General features: G+C 44.2%; 1 protein-coding gene across 3 annotated transcripts in view; it reads right to left on the bottom strand.

Annotated features, from left to right (window-relative positions):
- LOC126418639 (short-chain dehydrogenase/reductase family 9C member 7-like) overlaps window positions 1-5,690 on the bottom strand; it is a 173,546-nt gene extending 167,856 nt beyond the window's left edge. For all 3 annotated transcript variants that reach the window (XM_050085495.1, XM_050085514.1, XM_050085504.1), the window contains exon 1: window positions 5,587-5,690. In XM_050085495.1, the coding sequence (XP_049941452.1) occupies window positions 5,587-5,603 (17 nt within the window). In that variant the 5' untranslated portion in view covers window positions 5,604-5,690. The remainder of the gene's footprint in view (window positions 1-5,586) is intronic.
- Window positions 5,691-16,734: the final 11,044 nt, after the last annotated feature.

Below are 16,734 nucleotides of genomic sequence, written 5' to 3'. Positions count from 1 at the left end.
ATTATCCTCTTGACGAAGCACTTCCATTTGCAAAGGACACAAGACTGGCGTTCCTGTGGAAATAAGTAGAACTACAGGAAGAAGAAAATGGTACCTGGAGAAAGGCTGCAGACAAGACGTTGATTTTACACCAGGAACTGAGAAGGTCAGAGTGCATGGACAGGTCTCTACAGGAAATACCATGAAATGTGTGTCAATCATTTTGTTAGTTTAGAGCCAAGCAATCTGATTAAATTCTAGAAACGGAACTTCCGAAGGCGGTAGTTGACAATTATGACGAGAACTTTGAAGATAGATCCTTGCAGAAATTCCAAAGATTTCTGCAAGCTACCAAAATTCCAAAAGAAGGGTCTCTTGTTTGGACATTTTTAAGATTGTTGGTGTTCGAGGTCGAATATGAACTCTCCGGATCTGTTGAAAATCTCATTTTGGCCTAAAGATGTGTGTGTGTGTGTGTGTGTGTGTGTGTGTGTGTGTGTGTCTGGGTTTCGGTAGCGTTATGTGAGAGAGTTTTTCGAAATTATCTTAGATCCACTTTGAATCAAACACGACTCTATAGTACGACGGTATTGGCAATCGAAATTATCTTCGCTAAAGGCGCCCATTTTGATGACGCAGTTTAAAAATTTGCTGCGTAAAAAGAAAGAAGAGATTCTAAGCTACCTGTTAAAGTCACCTATCAGTAAAGTCTTTGATTATTTGTAGTGCTTCATTAATAGTCAATTACATTGTGTCATTTATAAAAAGGCATTTTACTTATTTGTTTCCATTTATAAAAATTATTTTCAAAATTGTTAACAGTATACGCTGCTTACTTAACCACTAGTATCGACCTCGGGCATGGATGTGTGTAATGTCCCTAGGTTAGTTAGGTTTAATTAGTTCTAAGTTCTAGGCGACTGATGACCTCAGAAATTAAGTCGCATGGTGCTCAGAGCCATTTGAACCAATTTGAACTAGTATCGAAAAACTGCTTCTAAAAAAAGAATTTCACATTTTTTCCGCGTTGATGGGGATGGGGTTGGATGAGGGGGTGGGGTGACAGTTTAAAATCCCGCGCCGGATGCTAAACTACCTAGCCACGCCACTGATTTGCTTTAAAAGTTCAGAAATGTAGGTGCAGAAAAATTTTGTTCCATAACTACAAAATCTATGAGTCATAACTGGAATCACTCAACTCACACAAATACTTGGGTGTAATAGTCGACGGGAATGTAAAATGATATGTTTACATCAGCAGATTGAAGATTTCGGACCAGTGACAGAATGCTGGGGAAAATATGTCAATCTTTAAAGGAATGTGCATAAAATACGTTGTACGTTCATTCCTAGAATATTTCACAGAAGTGTGGAACCTACACCGAATAAGACTAAAACGAGATATTGAACGTATACGGAGAAGGTCACACGATTTGTTCACATGCTTGTTTTATCCGCGAGATAGCATCACAGAAATGCTGAAGAACCTGAAATAGCAGACGCTAAAACCCACGGAAGTCTGTTTACAAATTTTCAAGAACCAGTATTAGCTGACTAATCTATCCCTTTAGGGAACTACAGCACCCTAAGTGTCTCTCCCGCAGCGACTGAGAAAACAGGATTAGATTAATTGCAGTAAGCAAGGAGGCGTTAAAATAGTCATTCTTCCTGCGCTTCATATGTGAATGCAACGAGAAAAGGTCCTATCTGACTTCTGCACTGACTTAACGGTGGTTACATTGGGGTAAATTTCATTCCACAATCAATGACCACTTAAGTACAGAACCGAAAACCTTATGTCAAGACACTGCTCACATAATGATGAATTAGTACAAATATAGTTAAACGAAAATACTGAGGTTAAAGAAATTTTAAAAACTGCTCTCGCTTATAATCCGAGCTAGAATTCGTACTGTCTGCTACTGCAGGGACAGGACATTTCTCTGTCTGTGGTTCTTTCATGACTCAGACCTGAAACAAGCTGTTCTATTCCTTGAAGTTAGGGATCGATAGTCCAAAAATGAATAAATATACAGGATATTTCAAAACTATATCGAAAAACTTCGAGGGGATATACAAGGTGTCTTGAGGAACAAAATGTGGATAGGAACCCGTGTCCGAAAACGTCATCCAACGACGTAGCAGAGCATCGAAGTTATAGGCACTGGTGCCTGTTGGTGTGTGCATATAGAGGGTGATTCCGTGATTCCGTGATTTCAGAGATGATGGAGAAGGATGTATGTATCAATTTGAAGTAAGGGACCCTGGTCTGGAGAAGGACGAGTCGGAAGTTATAAGCGGAAATCGCTCCGATACTTCTGACAGTGGATCACATGTACCGGTACTGTTGTTGCTAACAAAGTGGGAGAGGCAATTTCCAGAGGCGATTGTATGGATCAGAATGTTTTACCCCAAACGTCCAGTTAACAGGGGCTCTAAAATGCATGCGTGAGAAGCTATGAGTACTTGGTCATGTTCCCTTTTGTGAAACAAATCTCATCTGTTCGATAGGTACGTTTTGATCTTCAAGACATCTTCTAATCCCCTCAAAGTTTGTCTGTGTAATTTTGAAATTTTGAGACACCAGAGTTGTACTTAAATAGTGACCACTATTTATTCACAACTGTCGCAAAAGAGTTACATGTTTGCACCTGTTACTATCCTTCAAAGTAGTCACCAGCGTTGTGTAGAACCCGTTGCCAGCGATGTGGTAGGCACAGTATACCGTTAGCAGAGCCTGTTCTGTTGTTGGCGCGAATGGAGCGGTCTACTGCCTGTCGAATCTCTGGAACAGTTCTGAAATGAATGCCACGAAGCCAAAACTGAAATGCCAGTCCAAGGAATGACGTCATTATCGGCCGCCGCGAAAGTAGAAAGTGCGTCAGAGCCCCATTATGGTGAAAGTTTTGGTGATTCTCGAGTACAACTAACGCATTACGTTCCTCCACGGCAGATCGTCTCGTTTTTGGAGCATCACCTGCGACCAGCGTTGCGAAAGAAGCGGCGACACTTTCTACGCAACCCACCCATCATTTTGCACTACAATGCGCGGGCGCATACAGCGCAAGCTGTGGCTGCTCTGTTCGGTCGATGGGACTGGGAAGTACTGTACCATCCACCATACTGCCCGGACTTAAGTCCTTGTGCCTTTGATTTGATTCCGAAGATGAAGGAACCACTTCGTGGCATTCGCTTCAGAACTGTTACAGAGATTCGACAAGCAGTAGACCGCTGCATTCGCACCATCAACAGAACGGGCTCTGCTAACGGTATACTACGCCTTCCACATCGCTGGCAAAGGGTTCTAAACAACGGTGGTGACTACTTTGAAGGAGAGTAACACATGCAAACATGTAAGGCTTTTGCATCGGCTGTGAATAAATAGTTGCCACTATTTAAGTTCCTACCCTCGTATATTTAAAGTGATACACTCTTGTGGATGTATCAAATTTTTAGTCTAATGCAGTGATAAAGTGTCGCAAAATGGATTCCAGATACGACTGATTGGTTATCTGGATATGTATCACAACAAGTAGTCGGCTTGGAGCAGGAAGTCGCTGGTGTAAAGTAGGCTTAATAGTATATCTCCTGAAGATGAATTACCAGGTGTACCGGTATGAAATGAGCGTTAAGATACACATGTGTCAATAGAGAACATTTGTTAAGAACGAGCCTTAAATTTTTTTGTTTGGTTGGTATGACATCTTTCAAAGATATTTAGTATACATCAAGTCATGGAACAATCAACATCATATGTTTTCATCGTGTTAACAACGTCGAATTTTGTATCAGAAAGTAATGATTTGCGGAAAGCATTAATTTTTTGTTTTCATTTGAAAAAAAGTGCTGCAGAGTCGCATCGAATGCTTGTCGAGGCATATGGTGATCATGCTCTATCAGAAGCAACATGCAAAAGCTGGTTTCAACGGTTCAGAAATAATGATTTTGATGTAAGAAATTAAGAACGTGGAAGACCACCAAAAAAGTTTGAAGACACCGAATTGCAAGCAATATTGGATGAAGATGATACTTTGAGTGAGAAGCTAATGACAGCAATGCTGCCGGCCGGAGTGGCCGAGCGGTTCTACGCGCTACGTTCTGGAACCGAGCGACCGCTACGGTCGCAGGTTCGAATCCTGCCTCGGGCATGGACGTGCGTGATGTCCTTAGGCTAGTTAGGTTTAATTAGTTCTAAGTTCTAGGTGACTAATGACCTCAGAAGTTAAGTCGCATAGTGCTCAGAGCCGTTTTCTTTTTTTTTTACAACAATGCTAAATGTTGGACAACAAACAATTTCTGACAGTTTTAAAGCTATGGGAAAGATCCAAAAGTGTGGAAAATGGGTGCCACATGAATTGAATAAAAGACGGATGGAAAACGGGAAAACCATTTGTCAAATTTTGCTTCAAAGACATGAAAGAAAATCAGTTTTGCATCGAATTGTACTGGCGATGAAAAACGGATTTATTTTAAGAATCCTAAACGGGAAAAATCTTGGATTAATCAGGGACAACCATCAACATCGACTGCAAAACCAGATCGATTCGGCAAGAAGACAATACTCTGTGTTTGGTGGGATCAGAAACGTGTGGTGTTCAAATGGTTCAAATGGCTCTGAGCACTATGGGACTTAAGTTCTGAGGTCATCAGTCCCCTAGAACTTAGAACTACTCAAACCTAACTAACCTAATGACATCAGACACACACATGCCCGAAGTAGGATTGGAACCTGCGACCGTCGCGGTCGCGCGGTTCCAGACTGTAGCGCCTAGAACCGCTAGGCCACCCCAGCCGGCGGGTGTGGTGTATCATGAGCTTCTAAAACCCGGTGAAACTGTGAATACTAATAGCTACAGACAACAAATGATCAATTTGAACTATGCATTGATCGAAAAAAGACCAGAATGAGCCAGAAAACATGCCAAAGTAATTTTTTTACACGACAATGCACCTGCACACAAAGAAAAACTGGTTCAGGATACAATCAAAACACTTGGCTGGGAGCTGCTACCCCACCCGCCGTATTTACCAGACTTGGCCCTTTCCGACTAACATTTGTTTCCATCAATGGGATACGCATTGGCTGATGAACACTTCGATTCCTACGAAGAAGTCGAAAATTGGGTGTCTGCTTGGCTTGCTTCAAAAGACGAACATTTCTATTGGGGTGGTGTCCACAAATTGCCCGATAGGTGGTCAAAATGTATAGAAAGCAATGGTCAGTAGTTTGAATAAAATGTTTTTACTTATCAATTCAAATTTAGTGTTTCATTTTCATAAAAAAAACAACGCTCATTTCATACCGGTACACCTGGTATGTTAAGTGAATATGCTGTCAAAATGGACAACCATAGAACAACGCGCAGCACCACCAACAGTCAGGCACTTGTGGCCACATCGGTACACCTGGTATAAGGTCTGAAACGCACGATGTTAATATAAACGAGAGCGTAAACATTGTCTGGATTTGATTTGATGCACTCCATCTTTGTTAGAAGTTAAATTCCGAGTGTGAACTAAGGAGCTACTAGAAAATTTAAGACGCGACAGGCAGTCGCCACGTTGTTAGTAAGCCGCAGGTGCCGTTAGTGTGGGTGTGGGCCGTACCTCAAGTAGCCGATCATGGTGCTGGTGCCGCTGCAGCCACCTGCCGTGCGCCGTGGCGAGCGCAGAACTGCGGTGGGAGGAGCCGCCGGGTTCGTTCACTCCGCAGCCAGCCAGCTGCCCGCGAGCGCCCAGGCTTCCCGTCAGACCAGTCCCGCGGCCCACAATCCACCCGCCAGGGGCCGCGCCGCTGCGTCGCGGCTCCAAGGTCACCCGCGCAACCTGAAGTGCCACTTCTCGCGCAGGAAATCTCGCGCCTACTTTCCGGCACAGCAGACGCGTATCCAGGGTTCGTTTCCGGAAAAGCGGACAGCGGTCCAAGATTGTCACAATGTCTCCTTCTAGGCGGCCGGAGTGGCCGAGCGGTTCTAGGCGCTTCAGTCTAGAACCGTGCGACCGCTGCGGTCGCAGGTTCGAATCCTGCCTCGGTCATGGATGTGTGTGATGTCCTTAGTTTAGTTAGGTTTAAGTAGTTCTAAGTTCTAGGCGACTGATGACCTCAGCTGTTAAGTCCCATAGTCCTCAGAGCCATTTGAATTTGTCCGCTTCTACCAAGGAGTGAAACTGTACGATAAACTGCCCGAGGAGATTAAGGAGATTGCTAAAACGAGCTTAATTAAAAAGGCGATTAAAAAGTACCTGTTAATCAGTGCATTTCATACACATTACTTAGATAACTCAGACTAGTGGTTCGGCGAAAAAATGTAAAAACTATAAATAATAACAACGACAGTAAAACATGCGTCTAAGACAACAAACCACGCACAAGGAAGGAATTATCCGAAAGGGATGGAAATCGGTGCATGTGATTTCAGAGAAAGTTGATGATTTCAAAATGTTCAAATGTGTGTGAAATCTTTGGGACTTAACTGCTAAGGTCATCAGTCCCTAAGCTTACACACTACTTAACCTAAATTATCCGAAGGACAAACACACACGCCCATGCCCGAGGGAGGACTCGAACCTCATACCGAGCGAGGTGGCGTAGTGGTTAGACACTGGACTCGCATTCGGGAGGACGACGGTTCAATCCCGCGTCCGGCCGTCCTGATTTAGGTTTTCCGTGATTTCCCTAAATCGCTCCAGGCAAATGCTGGGATGGTTCTTTTCAAAGGGCAAGGCCGACTTCCTTCCCCGTCCTTCCCTAACCCGATGAGACCGATGACCTCGCGTCTGGTCTCCTTCCCAAACAACCCAACCCCAACTCGAACCTCCGCCGGGACCAGTGGATGATTTATTTAAGAGAAAAAGATTCAGGAATTGAGGATGTCAATAACGCCTTGGTCCACCTCTGGCCCTTATGCAAGCAGTTATTCGGCTTGGCATCGATTGAGACTTATTGGGTGTTCTCCTGACTGATATCGTGTCACATTCTGTCCTATTGGCGCGTTAGACATCAAAATTCCGAGCTGTTTGGAGGATCATGTCCAAAACGCTCCAAACTTTTTCAGTTGGGGAGACATCCGGCTTTCTTCCTGGCCAAGGTAAAGTTTGGTAAGCACGAAGACAAGTAGCAGAAATTCTTGCCGTATGCGGGCCGGCGTTGTCTTGCTGAAATGTAAGCCCAGGATGGCTTGCCACGTAGGCCAACATGACGGGCCGTAGAGTATAGTTGACGTGTCGCTGTGCTGTAAGGGTGCCGCGGATGACCACCAAATTGAAATGATAATTAAATGGACACCCTAGCTGCATACCGGCGTTGATATACTTCATTGGGGACATGTCGAAAACGTGTGCCCCGACTGTGACTCGAACCCGGGATCTCCTGCTTACATGGGCCCGGTCGGGACACACATTTTCAACATGCCCCAATGAAGTATATCAACGCCGGTATGCAGCTAGGGTGTCCATTTAATTATCATTTCATTTCTAGCAAAGCTGCATGATCATCAACGGTAACTGTTCTTTCGTGAACAGATACTACCGTCATATATAGTTAAAATATGGCTTCCCGGCCATTGACCTTCTTGTGCGAAAGCACACGCTATGCCCGAACTCGCACGGGACTTGGTAGATTAATCTGCCACGAGTAATGAGTGTTGTTGTGGTATTCAGTCCTGGGACTGGTTTGATGCAGCTCTCCATGCTATTCTATCCTGTGCAAGCTTCTTCATCTCCCAGTACCTACTGCATACTACATCCTTCTGAATCTGCTTAGTGTATTCATCTCTTGGTCTCCCTCTACGATTTTTACCCTCCACACTGCCTTCCAATGCTAAATTTGTGATCCCCTGATGCCTCAGAACATGTCCTACCAACCGGTCCCTTCTTCTAGTCAAGTTGTGCCACAAACTCCTCTTCTCCCCAGTCCTATTCAATACCTCCTCATTAGTTATGTGATCTACCCATCTAATCTTCAGCATTCTTCTGTAGCACCACATTTCGAAAGCTTCTATTCTCTTCTTGTCTAAACTATTTAGCCTCCATGTTTCACTTCCAGACATGGCTACACTCAATACAAATACTTTCAGAAACGACTTCCTGACACTTAAATCTATACTCGATGTTAACAAATTTCTCTTCTTCAGAAACGCTTTCCTTACCATTGCCAGTCTACATTTTATATCTGCTCTACTTCGACCATAATAAATGAATTATTACTTAGAAAACTCAGACTAGAGGTTTGGCAACAAAATGTAAAAAATATAAATAATAATAATAACAAAACATGCGTCTAAGGCAAAAAACGACACACAACGAACGAATTATCCAAACGGGATGGAAATCGGTACATCTGATGTACATGTACAGGCAAAGAAATGATTGTAATTTCAGAAAAAATGGATGATTCGTTCAAGAGAAAAAGCTTCAGGAATTGAGAAAGTCTGTTGGTTCACCTGTGGCCCTTGTGCAAGCTGTTATTCGACTTGGCATCGATTGGCAGAGTTGTTGGGTGTCCTCCTAACGAATATCGTACCAGATTCTGAATTCAAATGGTTCAAATGGCTCTAAGCACTATGGGACTTAACATCTGGGGTTCAAATGTTCAAATGTGTGTGAAATCTTATGGGACTTAGCTGCTAAGGTCATCAGTCCCTAAGCTTACGCACTACTTAACCTAAATTATCCTAAGGACAAACACACACACCCATGCCCGAGGGGGGACTCGAACCTCCGCCGGGACTAGCCGCGCAGTCCATGACTGCAGTGCCTCAGACCGCTCGGCTAACCCCTCGCGGCTAACATCTGAGGTCATCAGTCCCCTAGACTTAGAACTGCTTAAACCTAACTAACCTAAGGACATCAGACACATCCATGTCCGAGGACTGATTCGAACCTGCGACCGTAGCAGCAGCCCTGTTCCGGACTGAAGCGCGTAGAACCGATCGGCCACAGCGGCTGGCCGTCAGAATCCCGAGCTGCTTGGAGGGACATGTCCATAACGCTCCAAAGTTTCTCAGTTGGGGAGACATCCGGCGGTCTTGCTGGTCAAGGTAGAGTTTGGCAAGCACGAAGACAAACAGCAGAAATTCACGCTGTATGCGGACGGGCATTGTCTTGCTGAAATGTAGAACATTGTTGACGTACCATTGTACTGTGAGGATGCCGCGGACGACAACCAAATGGTCCTGCTATTAAGTGAAATGGTACCCAGAACATCACTCCTGCTTGCCGGGTTTTATGGTGCCCCATAATGATAATATGGCTGTATCGCACTGCTATCTGGAGTGTCTCCACATACGTCTCCGTCGGTCATCGGTGTTCAGTTCCAAGCGGGACTAATCACTAAAGACAATTCTACTCCACTCAATTAGATTCCAGGCCGAATGTGCCCGGTACCACTGCAGACGGTCTTTCGGGTGTACAAAGGTCAACCATACGTGAGCAGTGATCTCGTCGCACTTTCTGTGAGCCGACTATGAATGGTCCTTGTGGTCACTGAAGCACAAGATGCACGTCCGATGATAATGAATCTGGGGCTCTGAGATTTCTCTCCGACGATTGCTCGGTCCTCATGTTCTGTCGTCTCTCTGGGTCGACCGCTACCTTCTTGACGCTGCGTTTGGCCACAGTCCACTCATTCCTGCAAATATCGTCGAATAGTGGCATCGTTCCTAGTCACGTATCCAACCGGCTTCTCTGAGCCCAACTACACCTCTTCTCTCACATGTTGACATCTACATATATTGTTCACGCTCCTCTCTGCGAGGTATAGTTACTGCCCAACTGTGTACACGAAATGAAATTCACAAAGACTTTATGCCCTTGAATCGACATGTCCCCTCTTTACTATCCTTGCCAGTTGCACGGTGAAATGGCGCTTCAGAGTCACACCTTCATCCATCGGCCGCCAAAGTTTACAATTTTGCATTTTCCATCGATACCTGTATGAACATCTGTTTGTGACCAATTTGCACAATTCCTTCGTGACGCATAGCTTTTTTCTTAGAGTGTGTCATCTACCATCTTGAGCTCAAAATCTTACTCGTTATAGGAGGATGCTGACTCAGTTTTTCACGCTAGCAAATGGAAAGTTCTTACACAATACTGAAACAGACATCGTCACTACAAACCTGACATCAGCCGATAGCCATCATCAACATGTGTGTTCTGCCCAGACGCAGCTTTTCACGTGGCAACTCTCCATGCTCTCCTGTCTTTTGCCATCTTCTTCAGGTCCGCTTCCCTTGGTGTCATCTATCATCTTGCATCTCCTTCCTCTCAGTCTCCACCCTCAAACTAGTCCTTCCAAACCGTCTGCTAGCAAGTCCTCACGTGTCGACGAGTGTCCCATCCAGTTCTTCTTCCCTTCTCTAAAAACGTGCAGCAGTCTTCTCCGTTCCCAACACTCTTCCGTTGCTCGCTCTTTCCATCCAGCTTATTCTCTTCTATTCTCCTCCACAACAACATTCCAAAGGCTTTTAGCCTTTTTTACCCTCTCGTCTCATTGTTCATCTTTCTGCCACACTCCAGACGAAACACCTTTCCAAGTCTTTCCCTGACTTTTATCTTGCTTACCACATAGTTAACACAAAGTTTCTTATATTCTGGGCGTCCTCAGCCCTTGAAAGGCATGACCTTAAGAAGAATTTCACTGACAGCTAGTAAAATCGTTGTTTTACTCATACACAACCCGTTTCGCGGCCTAAAGCCACATCAACAGGTGCAACCTACATGGTATACAGTGATATACAGTGTGTTAACTTTGTGGATATTAAAATTAACAAAGGTAATAATGTTAAAATGTCCCATGCCAATTGCTCCTAGTCAAGATACATTACTCATTGAATATTTGCTATTAAAAACAGTCTTGATCACAATTTATTTAATACGGTGACCGGTTTCGATCACTACTGTCGTCACCTTCAGACCAATGAGTAAGAACCTCCTTCTGCTAGAGAAGTGATTCTCTAGCAGAAGGAGGTTCTTGCTCATTGGTCTGAAGATGACGACAGTAGTGGTCGAAACCCCTCACCGTACTAAATAAATTGTGATCAAGACTGTTTTTAATAGTAAATATTTGTAACATATTGATCACTGTTACTCCAATAATGTATTAAAAAGTAATCATTGAATATTGCCTACCTTTACAGTGGCGAAAGAAAGATGACAAAGATGTGATCAGATGGTTCAAATGGCTCTGAGCATTATGGGACTTAACTTCTGAGGTCATCAGTCCCCTAGAGCGTAGAACTACTTAAACCTAACTAACCTAATGACGTCACACACATCCATACCCGAGGCAGGATTCGATCCTGCGACCGTATCGGTCTCGTGGTTCCAGACTGAAGCGCCTAGAACTGCTCGGCCACTCCGGCAGGCAAAGATGTGATCCATTAATTTCATAAAAACTGCTGGTGACTAGATCATGCAGTTATAGACGCTCGTTTTAAAATTGTCTACGCCCACAAGGAGAAAAACAATGTTATGCTGAGAGGATGCTAATTTTTGTAAAAAAGGCAGATTGATAACAAAAAAAAATCACTACAGAGGCCCACGAGGAAGGCAGGCCGTGGCACGTACGTCACAGCACGTGACACTGCAGGTCTTAAGAGTGCCAGCAGCAGAGAGCGAGTAACTACGTCAGACGAGTTCGATAATTATTGACTGCGTGTTTAAATGCATGCAGGTTCTCGATAGCGCAAGAGAAACTTATCGCTTTTAGCGGGTACATTTTCAATCAAATATTGGTTTCCTGAGGGCCTGCTCGAACCCGAGGGTTCACGATATGTGGCGGACATGCCGTCTAGTGTGACGTCACAAGTTCATTGCATGGTCCGTGTATCTCGCTGGCCCCTTTGTGGACGATGTGACGTCATATACTCATGACTAGGAGTGATGAGTGGGGTCAAAGCTGTCCAGCGGCCATGTCCTTAGGCTAGGATCCTAGACCCACTGTGAGGCTGGTGCAGACAGACCCACTAGAGCGGCTGGGAAGTCTGTCGACCTCCGAGGAGCAATCCGTCTGAAGCGGACCTGAGAGGACATCCAACATCGTAAGAGAAGTGTTGTCCTTGATTGGCTGGTAGTGGTGCGAGAGCATCATGTAAATGTGCAGAGAACGCCCAAAGGACGGAGACTAGTGTGTGGAGCTCACTGGTAAGAACATGGTAAAAGTGCATGCAGAGAGCCAGATCTCGCGATAGATAGAAAAACTGCGTCTGGAGGCGTATATGTGAGAGAAAGAACCTGAGAAGTACAATTATTCTGACCGAAAGGCGAGGACGGCTACTGGAACACTGGGAATGTAAAATGGTTGTGCCCGGAGGTCACACATGGATGTGGGAAAACAGTGCCCGCGATCATAGCGTCGTGCTCGTGGAGGAGCGCTGCGCCGGCAGCGGACAGCACCTCTCTTGGAGGCTGCCTGGGAATCCCAAGGACAACAAGTTGGCGTTTTGTTGTTGTTGTCGTCCGGGACGTTTACCGACATACGAGATGACCGCAGATCGGCGTTTGGGGGCGAAGGCGCCTGTGCCTGTTGTGCCAGACGACGCCTGGAGGGTGGCCAGCCACGGGACGCGAGTGTGGTGCAGGTTGCTGTCTTGCAGGAACAGAGCAGCTTGCGTGGAACGTTATACAGGATGTTACAAAAAGTTACGGTCAAACTTTCAGGAAACATTTCTCACACACAAAGAAAGAAAATATGTAATGTGGACATGTGTCCGGAAACGCTTACTTTCCATGTTAGAGCTCATTTTATTACTTCTCTTTAAATCACATTAATCATGGAATGGATACACACAGCAACAGAACGTACCAGCGTGACTTCAAACACTTTGTTATAGGAAATGTTCAAAATGTCCTCCGTTAGCGAGGATATATGCATCCACCCTCCGTCGCATGGAATCCCTGATGCGCTGATGCAGCGCATTGTATCACAGCCGTCCACAATACGAGCACGAAGAGTCTCTACATTTGGTACCGGGGTTTCGTAGACAAGAGCTTTCAAATGCCCCCATAAATGAAAGTCAAGAGGGTTGAGGTCAGAAGAGCGTGGAGGCCATGGAATTGGTCCGCCTCTACCAATCCAGCGGTCACCGAATCTGTTGTTGAGAAGCGTACGAACACTTCGGCTGAAATGTGCAGGAGCTCCATCGTGCGTGAACCACATGTTGTGTCGTACTTGGAGTATCCCGTATGAAATCATTATACCGTGCTCCATTGAGCGTAGGTGGAAGAACATGGGGCCCAATCAAGACATTACTAACAATGCCTGCCCAAACGTTCACAGAAAATCTGTCTTGATGACGTGATTGCACAACTGCGTGCGGATTCTCGTCAGCCCACAAATGTTGATTGTGAAAATTTACAATTTGATCACGTTGGAATGAAGCCTCATCCGTAAAGAGGATTGACACATTGTTGGATGAACCATTCGCTGAAGTGTAACCGTGGAGGCCAATCAGCTGCTTATAGTGCCTGCACACGCTGTACACGGTACGGAAACAACTGGTTCTCCCGTAGCACTCTCCATACAGTGACGCGGTCAACGTTACCTTATACAGCAGCAACTTCTCTGACGCTGACATTAGGGTTATCGTCAACTGCACGAAGAATTGCCTCGTCCATTGCAGGTGCCCTCGTTGTTCTAGGTCTTCCCCAGTCGCGAGTCATAGGCTGGAATGTTCCGTGCTCCCTAAGACGCCGATCAATTGCTTCGAAGTCTTCCTGTCGGGACACCTTCGTTCTGGAAATCTGTCTCTATACAAACGTACCGCGCCACGGCTATTGCCCCGTGCTAATCCAGACACCAAATGGGCATCTGCCAACTCCGCATTTGTAAACATTGCACTGACTGCAAAACCACGTTCGTGATGAATACTAACCTGTTGACGCTACGTACTGATGTGCTTGATGCTAGTACTGTAGAGCAATGAGTCGCATGTCAACACAAGCACCGAAGTGAACATTACCTTCCTTCAATTGGGCCCACTGGCGGTGGATCGAGGAACTAAAATGAGCTCTAACATGGAAATTAAGCGTTTCCGGACACATGTCTACATAACATCTTTTCTTTATTTGTGTGTGAGGGATGTTTCCTGAAAGTTTGGCCGTACCTTTTTGTAACGCCCTGTATAGTTACAAAGGGTGTTTCCGTAAGAACTTGCAAAAATATAACAGGACATAGACAACGCTCCGCCGAACAGTTTGAGGTAGGGAACCTGAGACAGGAGAAGCCATCTTAAGGAGATATGGAAGTAAACTAGTCTACCGCTTTGTCCAGCATTACTGTTTACTAGCTTATTTACTACTGACATGTGTACAAGTTTACACATACTGTACTGTTGATTTACATGTACATTCTTTACTTACTGTAAGGATACAAGGAGGAGGAGCCTGACTACTAGGAAGTCATGAGGTGGCTCTGTTGTATCGTATTTACATTGTACCATGAGAGCACGTGCTATGAATCAAAGACAAGTGGTTCAAATGGCTCTGAGCACTATGCGACTGATCTTCTGAGGTCATCAGTCGCCTAGAACTTAGAACTAATTAAACCTAACTAACCTAAGGACATCACACACATCCATGCCCAAGGCAGGATTCGAACCTGCGACCGTAGCGGTGGCTCGGTTCCAGACTGTTGCGCCTAGAACCGCACGGCCACTCCGGCCGGCTAATCAAAGACAGATCCTTTCATCACCCCGTGCTATTCAGAGACGTACAGTACAATACGATCGATAGGGCAGTAACGGTACAGTTTCGCAGAACCCCCTGAAATCCGCCTTGTGTGAGGGGAAGTACGTTGCAACGCTCTCGCTGCTGAGAGGCTGTATAGGGAACGATTTGTTAATACGCATCATCCATCGACGAATGCGGCAGATTGGTTCGTTGGAAAGAAGAGACGAGGGCAGTGGTGAATGAGGCCCACTGGCACACCCGGTTTTGAAAAGGAGGCCTGCGAGGTGCCCAGACATAATCTTCTTGATTATCTGCTATTGGGATATCTAAAGTCACTTCTGTATGAGAACTCATTGGATACGGAGACGGGATTAGTTGCCAGAGTTGTAGCTGTCTGTAATGTGATTCGAAACACACCAGGGGTATTTGTCAAGGTGCGTCAGAATCTTTTTCGCCAATGCCATGCTTGCACTGAGGTTGATGGCCGTCAATGGCACCACATTTTGTAAGATACAGAACAAATGGTGAGTTCATTGTGTCAGTTATGGTATTTGCAGTTAACTGTAACTAATCTAAATAAAAAAGTACACAGTAATGTGATTTTATTCCTATAATCTCCTTAAGCTTGTTTCTTCGACCCCAGGTTCCCAAACCCAAATTTTTCTGTGCATCATCCTCTATGTCCTATTAAATTTTTGCAGCCTTTTCACCCTGTATAGTACTTCTAAATGGCATCTCAGTGCCACAGTTACATATCGTGTAACTAACTTCGTCATAAAATATTTAACCAAGGTACCACATCTGAACGAAATACGACTTTGTTACTATAAAAATTTTCCATAAAAAAGTAACTGCAGTATATCTCAAGCGTCTGGCTCTAAAAAACACGAGTTATTCACTAACCTCCAGTATTAACGAAAACCATCATTCTCATTTAAAGCACAGTCTACAGCAATACCTAAATAGTATTTTCTCCAATAAATTTTAAATATGTAAATTCACTCAGTCCACGTGTCAGATCAGTAAGACGAGCCATTCCTCAACAACCCAGAACACATAAGAAAATACAGTGCACTAAGCCTGAAATGTTTGCTGCTCCATTATCATAAGTCAGTGAATATAACAGTACAATCCTGGTAAGTTCTCTGCCTGTTCCATAATAACGTACCAAACTTTATAGAGATTAACAGTGTTACCAATATTGCCTATTAACTCGTTTGTATTCTTTTCAATTTTGTTGTCACAGTCGGTCTTTTATTAACTGGAAATTCGCTTACCTGCAATTAGTGCCTCCAGTGTTCCCAATACTGCTTCAAAATTCAGTAAATAGTGGTAATAATAATAACAATAATAAACTCACAAATTATGTAAGAAATGTTTTTTATATGCTTCTTATTTATTTAACTTAATCTGACTACGGCCATCAGGCCCTCTCGTATATCGGACCAGGGCTTCACACATACAGCACCTTTTTTACATCGTAGTGACCTAAGAAATAATTTAAGAATGAAAATGACAAATAGTATTATAATAATCTGATTGTCAATATTGACAATGTAAGTAACAGTGAGTATTATAACACCCCAAATATAAAGCCCCTAATGACATCCCTTTTGACAGTAAAAGATATAAAAATTAGTTATCCTGACCTTGACAGTAGCTACTGGCAACAAAATATTAACACTATAGAAAGTTTGACCAACAGAAATACTAGGGAGCTAACAACATCTATTCCATGGAAAGAACTAAATGAAAGACTATCAGATGATCACTTAATCTACGAAGCATGAAACTCTAAATAAAGAAGTCAAAATATATGCTTTACGAAGATTAAATCCCAGACGAGATAAAATGATCAGAGAGAACATTTATCCAAGAAAAGAGCTGTAACCGCATAAAGCTGTAAGTTCGCTGTGACTACAATGAAAAACTTCGATGGAGATACTAGATTGTTACAGACCGATCTTGAATTTTAAGGTTTTTCCAGTATCGCCTTGACGTATTAGTCAAAGTTCAGAAGAAAAGTGATAAAACATTTACCGTTTAGCTAGACTGATCAGCCAGTACTGCTTGGGTTTTTTATGG

This window comes from Schistocerca serialis, chromosome 1 (genome assembly GCF_023864345.2).
Source record: "Schistocerca serialis cubense isolate TAMUIC-IGC-003099 chromosome 1, iqSchSeri2.2, whole genome shotgun sequence".
In the NCBI taxonomy this organism is placed as follows: domain Eukaryota; kingdom Metazoa; phylum Arthropoda; class Insecta; order Orthoptera; family Acrididae; genus Schistocerca; species Schistocerca serialis.
This window is presented reverse-complemented; position numbering and strand designations above follow the sequence as displayed.